At 39.0% G+C, this 14,741-nt stretch overlaps 1 protein-coding gene across 2 annotated transcripts in view; it reads right to left on the minus strand.

Annotated features, from left to right (window-relative positions):
- Nucleotides 1–4,942: 4,942 nt before the first annotated feature.
- Nucleotides 4,943–14,741, minus strand: part of uacab (uveal autoantigen with coiled-coil domains and ankyrin repeats b) — a 51,204-nt gene continuing 41,405 nt past the window's right edge. For both annotated transcript variants that reach the window (XM_059530881.1, XM_059530890.1), the window contains exons 9-18: nucleotides 13,794–13,831; nucleotides 12,574–12,681; nucleotides 12,338–12,370; nucleotides 12,061–12,153; nucleotides 11,910–11,940; nucleotides 11,677–11,726; nucleotides 7,664–10,342; nucleotides 7,415–7,567; nucleotides 6,979–7,044; nucleotides 4,943–6,689 (exon numbers count right to left, since the gene is read on the minus strand). In XM_059530881.1, coding sequence (XP_059386864.1) covers nucleotides 6,618–6,689; nucleotides 6,979–7,044; nucleotides 7,415–7,567; nucleotides 7,664–10,342; nucleotides 11,677–11,726; nucleotides 11,910–11,940; nucleotides 12,061–12,153; nucleotides 12,338–12,370; nucleotides 12,574–12,681; nucleotides 13,794–13,831 — 3,323 coding nt within the window. In that variant the 3' untranslated portion in view covers nucleotides 4,943–6,617. The remainder of the gene's footprint in view (nucleotides 6,690–6,978; nucleotides 7,045–7,414; nucleotides 7,568–7,663; nucleotides 10,343–11,676; nucleotides 11,727–11,909; nucleotides 11,941–12,060; nucleotides 12,154–12,337; nucleotides 12,371–12,573; nucleotides 12,682–13,793; nucleotides 13,832–14,741) is intronic.

The raw sequence follows: 14,741 nt of genomic DNA on the forward strand, positions 1-14,741 counted from the left end.
ATTACACCACACTTCTGTCTCACTATAAAGGCAATAACTCCTCAAAAGGAGAGTCTTTAAAATCAGATATGAAAACTGGGAAACCATTCTAAACCCAGATTCATTGTTACGACCTCAGGCAGTGATTCGGAGAGGACAGTGCTACTACCAATAAAATGTCCATCTCTTGACCATTTAGCCTGCGGAAGCTAATGAGGCATTAGCTGGAGAATATTTAATGGACTCTGCTGGCATAGTAATTAAGGGCAAATGAGAGAATTGGAGATCGGGCACAATGGGGCCTGCGCTGTTATAACCACTTAACATGATGGAGTCAGTTAGGCACAATATCTTAAGTCTTAAAATAAAAATAAAAATGTTTTCCTCCCAATCAAATTACTGGAACAAAACTAGGCCAGTAAAAGCAAAACATGTAAGATAATATACACTATTTCTTTACATAAACATTTGGCATTTAGTTTTTGTAGGTCTTACAAAAAAATCATCCTGAAAACATCACATTCAGATTGTACCTATGGACATCTTTGTACTGTGTAAATTAATAGTATATTGATTTTGCTACTCAAAGGTAATAATAACGGTGTCCCTTTAAGGATACTTTTATAGTGACAAGCTCGTACATGACTAAAGGTACACCTCATACAAATTATTCAAACAAAATTTGTGATGATCCTCATGATCTTAATTGTTCATCCGCACATCTGATCAAACCATTCCTGTACAGTGCACTCATTTAATTGTTTTGCCAGTCCATTGACTCTCTCTGTGAGCCGTGACACTCAGGATTCAGACGTTTGTTGTTTAGATGGATCATAAATATTTCCTTTTGATTGTGAAAGGTAGAAAGTGGCTCTCTGAGAGCCAGAGGCATGAAAGGCTGGACACAGCAGCCACTGTTCCCCACTGGTCCTACCATCTAACACCTGCTAGCATCCGGAAACAGTTATTCAAGGGATTTGCATCCAGGGCGAACTGTGATCATTAAGGTGCGATCAAAGGCAGATGATGCAAGCAAATCACAGCAACACCAACCTGCAAATGCTGCAGATGAAAGAAGGAAGATTAGAGAGATTTAGAGGACATTTAAAGCCATTAATCCAATACCTTGCCTTATAAGAAGAGGGAAAAGCTATTTAATTAACATCCAGGACAACAAGCTCATGGCAACATCAAAAGAGCCTGTCCTTGATTAGAGACACTTTAAGTAATGAATTTCTGTTCAACTTCTGGTATATAAAAGCAGGTAGAGTGTTTTTTAAGTTTGACATTTCAAGGTAAATTTGGTAAAAATGTCATTTAAATTGATTAGAATGCCCTTGCTTGTTAAAACTAAACTCTCACTTGTCAAAGATGTAGGCAAGATTGTGCCTCTAACTCAACACTACAATAAACCCCTGTGCAGCTCTCAAAACACATGGAATTAATTCAGCTTTCCTTTTTCTTCCAAAGTGTTCAAGAAGGGTTTGTTAAAGTTTACCAAATGTGGCTGAATTTCAAGGAAAGAAACAAATGCAGATGTAATTTTCCACTTTACAACCTGTTTATGTATTGTGAATTCCTTCTTAGGAGACGGGGGCTTTCATGTCTTAATTCAATTGTGTGACTGCGGCAGTGTCTAACAAATGCACATTTTCAATGCTAATGATCGACAGTCACTACCCTGAATTTGCCTAAAGCACTTTGACTGTGAGCCTAATGAGTAATGAATAAACTAATACCTTATGTTCTGCTAGCAGGAAACTCTTCAGGAACATTAAACATTTCAAACACCTCCAGAGCCGAACCTTCACCCCGCTGCTGGCCTCCTGCCGGAGGTATGAAATCAAGGAAGTAAACACTGAAAGCTGGGTGCAAAAAGAAAAGACAAGCTGAAGCAAATCACTTGAAGATCAGCAAGAATGGTTCATTAGTTCAATGACATGATTGTGCAATAAAAGCAACTAAAAATGATATATTACAGTGGCGCAGCAATTGGCAGCATATGGTTACCATAAGCAATGTAGCTGTATATATATTATACGGAAAAATATTGCAAGACTGTGTATTGGTTATCACACGATATGAGAGCATTATTTGTGTGTGTGTGTGTGTGTGTGTGTATTTTGTGCATGCATTTAATATACCATTCATGGTTTGGGGTCAGTTAGGACACTAAAGTGACAGTTAAGACTACATTAGAAGGATTTCTATTTTAAATGAATTCTGTTCTTTTGATCTTTCTGTTCATCAAAGAATCCTAAAAAAAATAAATAATAATAAATAAAAAAAATCCACAAAAATAATTGCACAAAATATTTTTAACCTTGATGATAATAACAAATGTTACAGTTAAAAAAAGGCACCTTAGATGTTATATATTTAATTGTGCTTCCTCATTTATACTGTTTTCATATTTCTACTCACAAATATGCATCCTTCACAAGAATATAAGATATAGAGGGTTTCCTTTGTGGAAGTTTTTTTTCTTCTTACATTTGCTAATACTACTAATAATTTAAAATGTCATCCTCATCTCAAAATGAATATCCACTTTCATCTACATTATAATTCTGATTCACTGAATTTAGTTGTTTGTGTCTTACTATTTTATCAAATTAAATAGTATATTTTAATTTATTCTCTGCCATGTATTGGTTATATAACATCCAAATAATTATCAGATTTTTATTGTCAGTGCATCCTTGAGATATAAAGACTTACAAACTAGTTCCTAAACTCTTCTAGGTCCACCTGAATCGAGTAAACCAGGATTTTCTCCAGTGACTTCGGACCATTGACCAGTTGAGTTCCTTAAAAAATAAAAAAAGGCATAACAAAGATGGCCAAAAAAAGAAAAATGTTATGCTCTCCTCAGTCCTCACCTTTCCCCTCAATTTACCTCTTAACAAGCCTTTAAAGAACCACAAGCCCACACCGTAGAGGAAAAAAAAGCAGTCAAAACCAAACCCTTTATAAAATCAAGAAAGTACATTAGTTGCAGCACTATTTCCAAGCAGCCAACCATCAATTCCGCAGGCTTATTCTGTTAAACCACGGACACAGCCCCATGTGTCAGCTCTTAGCAGACATGTGAAATGCAGTCAATTTTCCATCGAAGCCTGGGGATTATTAAGAGCTTGAGCTTGGAAGACAGGATAACCACATGTTTCTTGTTGAGCCTGACCGGAAAAAGGGGGAGAAAGTAAAAATGAGTTGATACACAAGGCATTAGTGGTTAACCAAGAGCTAATGAGGGGAAAAAAGAACAACAATGAGCTCAGATGTAACCGTTTAAATGTGCAGTTTAAAATTTCAGCTTTGGAGTACAACACCCCCTCCTGCAAAATTACCTTGCGGTTAAGATGTCTTAACCGCAAGTTTTAAAAGTCTTTGAAATGTGCTCAACAGTATCAAATTTTTGTACCTCTGTGATCTAATCAACCCTCTGCTGCTTACTGCAGACCCACTCAAACAAGGATGTTTATTTTTAACTTAAACACATTTAATGGAGGTAAAACACCAAAAGTACAGAACACAACCCAATTGTGTCTTCCCTTGTGCAGAAAAACCCGTCTGTGGACGGATGGAGCCACGGCCTGGCGGTGGTAGTGGGACTCTCCTGTGGCCGGCCAATAAATCCATTTTTATATATTTTTTCAACCATTTTTTCCCTCATCCCAGGTGTTATATGATGGATGATGAGGTCAGGGAGGTATGGATTACATGGCAAGGATCAGAGAGGAGCTGGGCAGGAGACATGTTGAATCCATCTAGTCCAAATCAGCCCCATCTGTCCTCCAGAGCCCTGTTATCCTATAAATGAACTTTATTGAGGCAACAAAGTGCAGGGACCTCTGCAAAAACATTAAAGGGGTGAGCAGAGGTGACCGATCCAGGGTGGCTAATGAGAAAAGATGGGGGTTTCCATGACATTCTTTCAAAAGCTGCCCGATGATAAGAGGGTGAAACTGATGGAAACGGGATGTGGTGCACATCTGCATTTGTTATTAAACTATTAAAATGAAAGGTAAGAAAACTTCAAATGCACACAAAATCAAAAACAGAAATGGACGTGCAGCACAGATAAAAAAGGGAGCAAATTATTCGCCTGACACGTGGAGGGCTCTGTGGTCAAAGTGAGCGTAAATCACGACACAAAGACTACCGACTGAGTAACCAACCACATTAAAGCAACACAAACAGGGTTGATCCCCCCCGCTCCAATTCTGCCCACCTACCAGGGGGCCAGCAAAACGACAGGGTTCCACTGTGATCCTTACAGACATGATTAATGGTAGAGAGAAAGGGAAAGAGAGGGGAGTGGTTGGAGGATGTCTGGTTCTGCTTATGGTCCTGGAAATGAGATTAAAGGGAAAGCTCCAAACAGATTGAATTGTATTTGCCATAATTGCTGAGAACAGCTTATGCAGGGCAGGCCACAAATAACAGACTCATAAAAACAAGAGACTGCAAGAGGAGGGGAGAGAGGGAGTCGGAGGCAAACTGAGAGCTGTCGTTTCAGCAATCACATAGACAAAAAATGTGAAATTAATCAGGTGTGGGACAAGCTTTAAAAATATAGTGGCTGATGTAGATGAAAAATGACTGATCAAAATATGTTGCACAAACTAAGATAATCAAGCAACATGGATTCTGTTCTGCAGTATTACTCTTTTAAGGTGAGTGAGAAATGTAATCACTATGACCTTTATTCTGAGAAAAATATTGTCTTTTCATTTTATTTGTAAATCTCATTTTGTTTTAAAGATAAGTTAAATGCTAAGGTACAAATAGATGCAAACCACATGAGAAAAAAAGAGCCCTAAATTGGATTTAAAGTAACAACATGTGCGTTCACTTCAAGGGAGAGTGAGAGGGGCTGGAATGGTCTGGCAAAAGCAAGGTTCACTTCATGATACTCAGAGACTGCTGGGATCAATCTTAGTAATTTGCACAGAGCCAGTTTAGTCTAAAAGAGGCACTTTTATTGATGTTAGACTCAAAACAAAAGGGAAGAAAATGTCCATGAAGGAGAAATACAGACTAACTGATAATCATAAGAGCACAGTTAGAATGTAATACTAATAAATAATGAAACCATTACAATTAATCATCCCCAAAAGAGAAAACCAATGGCATCAGTTAATACCTAACAAACCAAATGGCACGACGATGGTGGGATTTTAAAAAGAAATTAAAATCAATGCTGGAAAGCCATGGTTGGGTGCTCAGTTTTAGAATATCTGATTGGAAACTCAAAAGTTAATTTAACAGTTTAGATGAAGGCAAAAAAAAAAGATACACAAAATATAGAGTATGTCAGTATACAGTCATGTTCCGAAACCTGGACAGATTATTGTGCCTTTCCATTCCAGTCCTGCTGAATTCTGTAATAGTTACCACAAACATGATGTTGTTCATTAATCAAAAGTATTACAAAGCCATGTAAAAGGTGATATATCAGATCTGGGAAGCATCAAACGGGAGAATTCCTAAATGCATCACATTCTCCTAAACAAAACCACACATCAAACTTGGCCAGCCAAGTCACACCACTAGATGGCGATATCAGCCAGGATTCAGGACCATGAGGGATAGAGTGTTATGAAAGGCCTCAGTGTTAAATGCTTCGCTCATGAGACGCAGTCAGATGCTGTCACTGCAGAAGCAAAGCAATTTTACATAAACACTTCAGTAAAACAACAACTCCACCATGAATCACCCAACCCAATAGACAGCCACTGACTCAAATACATCACACGTATTTGGAACAAACAATCTAGTGAATGGACATGGGCAAAACTGCAAAAGAAAAGTGTCTGAAGAAGCTGCAGTGGTGTGCTCTGATCTTTTATGATGACTTTGAACCATAACAATTCTGGGACCCTCCAAAACAACTGTGCAAATGACTTTTAATGTGCATTTATGCTCTTACTGTATACTGTATGTGCATTAACTTACATGTAATATTAGTATCGTCTGCCCAGGGTATGCCTCTGTGCACACCACTCCACTAAAGCCTGGAAGCTAGTTTCCCTGGTGCTGAAAGATCTACTTCCTCTAACCAGAATATTACTGTAACCACTGCTGAGGATACAATAATGCTGGACTAAGAACAGAAGGTTAAAATATCTCGTCCCTCATTAATACACTGTACATGTAGCTCAGATCGAGGCTATAAGAGTGGAGGGAGGGAATGTTCTTCTTTAAACTGTAGTTAGGTTATTTCAACATGAAATGAGGTACATGAGACTTAAATCACTGAATGTGCAGTTTACATCTTTACAGCAATCTGCACTTTCCATCACCTCTACAGCATGTAGCAATAGCTTGCCTAGTTAAGCCAGTATGCTTATTTGTGTATAAATCATTATCCATTGCCTCTCATGTCTATGATTTATGTTTTAGGATAAGTATAACTATCCTTACTGCTATATCTAGTACTGTCACTAAGCAAATCTATGTTATAGACACAATGTTAGTGTTTACATCGCTCAGCCTAATCAGGACATGTCAAATGTTGCAATATGTGACTTTCTGACCAAAGTATTCCAGAGCAGTATCAAACCGCACTGAGCTGAACGGGAGGTTATGTGTGAATGATGAATTGGAGTCAGTGTAGTCTCAGTGTGCTGAGTTCAACACACAAAGCCTTGTCTCATTCGAATGATCTGCAATAAGGCAGCTTGGACATCTTCATCCATGTGACCCTGAAAGAAAAGAAGTGGTCGGTATTTAGTGAGGATACATCCACCTTTAGAATTGCTTCCAGAAACTTCTTTGCAATTACAGGCTATGACCTGTATACTATCACAGTGTCTTAATAAAACAGCACTGTTGATCTCTGCATGTCATCTATGGTACAAAGAAAACCATACGCTATAGCGTACCTAAGAGGTTTCAATAAATGACCTTGACATAGGAGCAAAACAGAAGGAACTGCTACTGCAGAAAAGAAAAAGAACCCTTCCCACTAAACTCACATTCACACACAATTACCTGTGCTGCACTGAGAAGATGAGTTCGATAAATTGAAACCACTTCTCTATGTTGCCTCTCAGCATCCTGTTTAGATAAAAAAAAAAGGATGGTCCATGAGTTTGAAATACTATTTAGCAAATTTCTTTTTTCAAAAATATGAACAAAATACTTTGAAATACAGTGCACTCTTTTGAAATTTCAAATGTATTTTAATTCATTTATACACATTATTGAAAAAAAAAATGCACATACTATAACGCTTGAGTAAAACAGACCATTCAATTCAGAATAACACCAAATCTTGGAATCTTTTTTTGTTAATATTAGGGCAGAAGGCTCTAAAATCTATCATAAATGCAAGTCAGTCAGTGTATTATTTAGTCCAAGGTGACGGCATGTCATATTTGTGGGCAATTACAAACAAATCCACCGGTATGTGCACAGAGCTACTCACAGCCAGCTGCTGCTGGAGGCTCTTGACCTGGGCTTGGAGTGTGTCAATGTGTTGAGTCTGTCTCTTGTTGGGCGTGCTGCCAGCATAAGCCAGCTGGGATAAGCCATTCAGAGCCTGTTTTAGCCTTTCAACATCTGCCAACAGTTCTGTGATCTGAAACGAAAAACACCTCGCTTATAACCAGACAAAATATCAGGCACTTATCGAAAAAGCTCTTCCACGTAACAAATTAGTATATAACAGACTTACCCTTTTGTCTTTAAGCTCAGTCTGCTCCGTGGATGCCTGAATCCTCTTCTGCAGTTCTCCAATTGTACTCATTGATTCCTCGTATCTCTCCTTCAGATCTCTGATCTCCTTCTCAATAGAGGCACTCTTTACCTGCAAGGCCTCGGTTTCTGTTCTCGCCCTCTTTTCACCCTCCCTAGCCCGAGTCGTTTCCCTGTAAAGGTCCTCATACTGCTCATCCAGTCCTGAAAGCCGATCGCCAAGTTCACGCACCTCCTCCTCCAACTTCTGCTTTTCAGCACTGAGCAGGGTCACCTGCTCTTCATGGCTGTGGAGGTCATCCAGAGCGTGTGTGGCTCTGAGAAGCTCAGTCTGCAGAGTAGCTACGTCCTCAGCCCTCTGCGCACTGTTTTCTTCCTCCTCCCGCAGTGCCAAGCGAAGCTCATTGACCTCACGTTCCAGAGCCTCTCTAACCTGGCTATACTGGTCCTCATCACAGCTCTGACTCTGCAGCTGTTTCTCTAGTTCATGAACACGCTGGACTTCCAGTCTATGAGCTTCATGTAGGCACTTGCACTCCTTTTGCGCCTCCTGCAGGCTGCCACTCAGAGAGCTCTGCATAGCCTCAAACTGCTCCAGATGGATAAACTCACAGTTCAGTTTCTTTTGGAGACTCTGGATCTCAGAGTTGCACAATGCATTTTTCTCCTCGAGCTCGGCCCGCTGGATCGTAACCTCTTTATATTGCTGCTCCAGCTCCACCAACTTCAGACTCAGCTCCTCCACCTGGCCCTTGCAGCGATCTTCCACTTCTTTGTACTTCTCATTGGACACAAGCCCCGTCTGAAGTTTCTGCTGCAGATTTGCCATCTCTTCTTTACATTTTTCGTTCTCCTGCTTTTGGCATTCTCCTTTGGTCTTTTCGTCATTGTACATATCCTGCATTTTGGCAAGTTTTTCAGCCAAGTCTTTCAAAGCGGTGTTGAAATGCATCTCTTTTTCCTCCATAGCAGTCAACGGAACAAACTTCAACTGCAATGCCTCTTGAATAGTATCCAACTCTTTCTTCTGCGCTTCAACCTCCTCGTGGAGCTTTGATGCACTCTCTTGAGCACACTGGTACTTGGAGTAGGCATCTTGAGCTCTTCCCTCTGCTTCTGATAAAGCTTTGCTCATTGTGCTTTTCAAGATCTCATGTTCCACAAGGCTGATATATTCATTTTCTAACTTGGCCTGCACATTCTCAAACTCCTCCTTCAACCTAGCATTTCCTTCTTTCGCTTTCTGTAACTCCTCGTCCCGAACTCTATAATCATCCCTCAACTTTCCGATTTCAATCTTCGCTTTCTCCAAAGCCTCCTTTAACTCCGTCTGCACTCTCTCGTAATCGTTCTTTGTGACAAACTCAATGTCAAAGCTCTGCTTCAGTAATGATTTTTCAGCTGCCAAAATCTCAAGTTCATTGACCTTCTCCTGGTATTGATCTTGAAGGCTATTAAGATCTCTTTCCAGTTCTGTGCTGCGTTCTGTGAGTGCAGCCATCTCGCTCTCATAACGTTCACAAGGGATGTACATGCTCCTCAAATTGGCAATGTCCTCACAAAGAGAGGTCTTCTCATCCTGCAACCTCTGAAGCTGCTCTTCAGCCTGTTTTCTCTTCTCGGTCTCCTCTGCTAACCTAACCCTCAGCTCCTCCACAGCGAGGCCCATAGACCTCTTCACCTCCTCATGGTTTTCCAAGGTCACAAACTTGGTTTTCATATTGTTGCTGAGCTCCTGCAGCTCTTCTCGGAGCAGTTCTCTCTCATCCTCACCTTCCTCCACTTCACATATCAATGACTGACACTTTGTAGTGACGTCTGCAAGTTTCTTCTTTAGGGTTGAGCTTTGCTCCTCCAGAGCACTCCGGACTCGCTCGTGCTCTTGCAGAGGGAACGTCTGTCTGTCGTCCATTGCACGGTGGAGCTCTGCCACTTCCTCCAGCACACGGTCATAATCTTCCCTTAACTCAGCCAGCTGTAGCTCCTTCTCATCTACAGCATTGGTAAGGAGGTTCTTCATGTTGTCAAACTTCTCTCCTGGAACCATTGAGGTCAACCTGGCATCTGCAGTCTTCACTTGACCCTCCATGTTTAACAGCATCTCCTCCATGTTTTTATGGTCCTCATGCATTGCACTCAGCTCTGCAGTGAGCCTCTCAACCTCCACAGCCAGAAGCCCTTCACTTTTCTTGTACTCCTCCAAAGCTTTCTCACTCTGCTTTAAATGGTTCCTGACCCGTCCAACCTCAGCAGAAGCACCCTCGTACTTTGCCTTCACCTCATTCAGCTGTGCTTTGAGGTCATCAACAACTTGGTTACTGAGATGCTCCTTTACTGCTACCACATGAGCCTGAAGCTGTTTCACCTTTGCCTCAGAGTCTATCATTCGCTTCTGCACATCTCCCATGGCTTCCTCCAGCTCGTGTATCTGCTGATCCGATTCGCGTTTGATGGTCTCACACTTCCTAGTCAGCTCCTCACACTCCTGAGACTTGCATGCTAGAGCCTTTTGGAGGAGGCCCACCTCCTCTTGTGCAGCCTCTTGCTGTCTGCGGACACATTCAAGCTCTTGACAGAGTGTTTCAGGATCACCAGCCACTGGCTGAGACCGCTCCAAAGGTCGGGCCACAGACTGAGAGGGTCCTGTAGGCTGCAAGATCTGAATTCAAACACAAGTAGGCATTCATTATTAATCACACAAAACATGCTAACATATGATCCTAGTGTCTGTGTGTTTTAAGTGGATACTACGCCACAGTAGTATATTTTTTCACAGCTTTCCTTTCCCTCTTGACTATTAAAACAAGAAATTTTAACAGCCAGCCTTAAGAGACGAGAAAATGGAATGGTTCCCATACTTTTTCTCATATGGGGTCACACTAGGGCTTATAACTTTCAAAGAAAACTTTATCTAGGCCACATCCCAAGTCAGACATGTGATCCTACTTTAGTAGGTGCATTTTTCATCTTTTTAAAGTGTGCGGTGACCTCTAACACAGGTGAGAGTAAAGATGTCTCTGCTGCTAATGTGACAACAAAATTGCATCCACCACATATGCCCAAAAGCTGATTCCAGGCATAGTACGTCCCTTTAGAGAATAACACTAATAAATCATAAACCCTTCTGACACTGCAGGTTATGGAGGTTCTGAAATAAAATGAGAGCATCTTATCTGACTGCCACTGCCTCTCCTAAGCTTAACACAGCTGACACAGCCAGTCTGCTCACTGCATTACTGAACATGAGAAGAAAAAGTAAAAAAAAAAACTAAAATACCAAACCTTGGGTGAAATGACCGTATCATATGTAAAGCTTGTGCATGCTCAGCAAACCTTTAGAATCAATGCTTGATTTTAAAATTTAAGCTTTGCACTTGAAGTTTGACGCTATTGTTGAACTGCATAAGGAACGTGGGATATCTATATATGTACATAGAAACAACTGGAATCTGTGTATTTACACAAGTACATACAAAGTAGTAATAATAAACTGTATTAAATGTTAACATGTAAACAGAGTTGAATGTTACAGATAATGCCCATGTTACACATATTAAAGGCATAAAATAAAGACTTACCCTCTTAACATACAAAAAATAAATATATACTTATGACAATAATATATAAACATTTAGACATTTTGGATGTCTTATTACTCATTGACAGCAATTTTAAATCACAGTAGTCTCATGTTAGCATATAAATGTTAAAGTGACTTGTGTTTTATTACAGTATAAGCTACATTACTGTATAAGACTTTGTTTGTACAAATAAAGAAAATCTTCTGTGGTAACAGACAGCATGCTATACTTTAACAATAGACTATTACTTGTATTCAATTCAAAACTGTATGGATTAAAATCTGTTAGTAGCAGAAAACTGTCATGGGATGAAGCTGGTTTACATCAACATGAAATATAATTCGCTTTTTGTCCTCAGCCGAAATCCCTGGCATTAATGATTTTAAAAGATTTTAAAGGAATTTTAATTCACCTGAGCAGAATCCAGGCTGTGTGACTGTCGCACTAGTACATTGTCTTTTCCTGCAGAGAAAAAAGATCCCAAAATGATAACACACACAAACACACCTTTATTTACAGAAAAAAATATTTTCTGACATTCCTACACTGAACATTCTTTCAACATCAGTACACCATTTATACTGAGGTCTCTAATATCAGAAGAGTCATCAGTCTAAAGATGCAAACTTTAAAAGACAAAATCACCTTTGATCACAGACTGGCCAGGGTAATCTCCCTGTAAAATAAACACATGCAGATTTATTCATCATTCCATCAAACTTTGATCACAAACTGCTGGATCTGGAGTTAATGAGCAGCAGTCCTTGATGAACACATTGCAAATATTTTTACTAACCAAATGGCTCCGCTGCTGTACTCTCACAGTCTCCATGGCCCTGGCTCCTTCCTCCTTCTCTTTGGCAGAAAGTAAACGCTTCAGCTGCTCTCTCTGGTGTACAAAACAGAAACTCATGAATATTCAATATCAACTAACACCAAACCTTAATAAAAAAATATTAAAAAATCCATAAATAGTAAATACTATGACAGAAGTGGGATGAAGAGATGAAAATTAGAATAGACAATGTCATTGGGACAGAAGGAAACCATTTCCAGAACAACACACAAATTACCTCCTTGTGAATGTCCTCCACTGTTGACTTTTCCTTAGAAAGAGAGAGAGAACATTTGACAAAAGATATCTATAGAACTATACTGCAATAGAAATATACAACAACCTGCTCAGAAAAATTGATAAAATTGCCACGTACAAGTATTTTGGCTTCAATTTTCTGGAGTGATGAAAACACCCATATAAGGCGCAAGCTTTCAAATAAATTGGCCAATCACAAAACTCCTGAAGAAATACCTGACTGAGTTGCTGCTGAAGCATGTTAACTTTATCGAGCAGTGTTCTCTGTTCCTGGTGGAACTTCTTTAGTGTCTCCTGTTGACTCTCATTCTTTTTCTCCAAGTCCTGGAAAAAACAAACATACACATACACAATTGCTCACACATTTGTATTAATATATAGTTTGTAATGCAAAAAAAAAAAAAAAGTCTATGATAAATGTCTTATAACCCCTTATAATAAATAAACAATTCATCTACAGAATGTGTAAGGAACATGTATATGGCACACAATAAAACAAGCCCAGGTCTTATAACAAACAAACAATGGTGAACAAACTATAAACAAAGAACAAGAACATTTTACTGGCAATGTCATACTGTCATAGATTTGACTGGCCCTCATCTGTATGATATTATCACGGTTAGAGGCTTCAGAAACCATCTCCACAGATTGTAACGGACGCAGAAAATAAAATGTAAAAATTACTTTTTAATCTAATTGTAAAGCCAAAGACCCCCTTAATCAGTGAAGGGTTTTTGAGGCTGAAGAAAAAACTAATTTATAAAATTATAAACTATATGAGTGGCTGCAGTTTATTTCCACCATTCTCCCTGATCTTTACGGTCTGACCTTAAAAGCACATTAATTGCCTTCAAAGCATTTTTCAAATTAGAAAATTATGACTTGCTAAGATAAGTGAACTTCAGGAGGATAAAAAAAGCTTAAATTATAAAAAAGCGCTGAATGTGGTTCTTTTAGGGAGAAAAAATATATATAGTGTACTACATTCATTGAACACCGGGTGGCAGTAGTGCGTAAAAGTTTCTACAGCACTGCAGTCTCTACTGCAGGTACAGTCAGACAAGTGCATCGAAACACTAAACATGGTTTGAGATAAGGAATTATAATAGATTAAAATAATTGATTTTCCTTTTAATATGGTAGATGCACAAGTGCTGAAATGAGAAAAACTAAATTGCTTTCTCTTCACATCAATCATAAATTCCATTTATATTATTCCAGACTCAGTGCTCTAGATAGCTTCAGTGAAATTACAATGGAATAAATGCAGCCCTTTTCTGTGCAGTATGCTTATTGGTTATGTTTTGGAGTAAGTAATAAAAGGAAAGATTTTAACATTTTGTGATTGATTATAATCTGTATATTATGTTTCTTAAAATCTCATCTGAAGGGAGTTGCTCAGAATGAAGTGAAGGTGAAAATGTTGTGTATACCTGTCTCTTTTTTTGTTCTATCTTGACAGCCTCTTTTGCTGTGAATACAAATGAGTAATGATTAATTAGCCATTCATGAAACGACCAGAAAAACAAACAAACAAATAAATACAGAAGGAGAATTGAGATGTTTTTCCCTCTCAGGAGTTATGGTATGTATAAACGCTTCTTTTTTCCTCTGAAGTATGAAGCTGAAAGGACGCTGTTCTGCACTCTTCTTAGGAAGCGTGTGCATAAGCTCTTGGGGCTTTGATCTCTATAACCTTATTACCTGATAAAGGCCTATTCACACCAAAAGTGATGCAACAAAGCAATGCGAACTGCAGGGGGAAAAAGGATAAAAAAATCTGACGAAAAGTTGCATTCAACTGATTTACACCAAGAAAGGCAGACATTTTCATCAGCCTCTTTGTGAAAAGTTTTAATATTAAATAAAAAAAACTTCACTTAAATGCAAAGGATAATGAAATGGAACAATGGAAGTAATGAGGTGATAAAGGAATATCTGGTTCCTATGAAAAAAGTGGTCTGTGCCAGAAATTGCTTGGCAAATCACTTCTTTTTCGCTCTGCTTGGAGTGCTTTTTTACCGACAAAAAGCTTGGACTGTGAAACTGCAGTGAAGGACTGCATTATAACCTGCTTGATTTTGCCCCTTTTTATTTTCAATTAAAAATGTGAGATTCCTCTACTAAACTGACTTCTTATACTTTCTTTCTTATTTACATTACTGAACGTCCAGTATATTAGATTGCAGACTTTTATCTGTTCTGATGTGACAAACTGATGCAAATAATAAAATGTAACCAACCATAAAATTGTGTACACAATCCAACTCAATCTCTGGATACTTTTAACGGTCACTTTGTAATATGGCTAATATGAATACAATTTTTGGTCCAGTATTTGTTCTTTGGACCAGTGAATCATATGTTGCTGCTCATGCATT

The sequence above is a fragment of the Carassius carassius genome, chromosome 3 (assembly GCF_963082965.1).
Source record: "Carassius carassius chromosome 3, fCarCar2.1, whole genome shotgun sequence".
NCBI classification, from domain to species: Eukaryota; Metazoa; Chordata; class Actinopteri; order Cypriniformes; family Cyprinidae; genus Carassius; species Carassius carassius.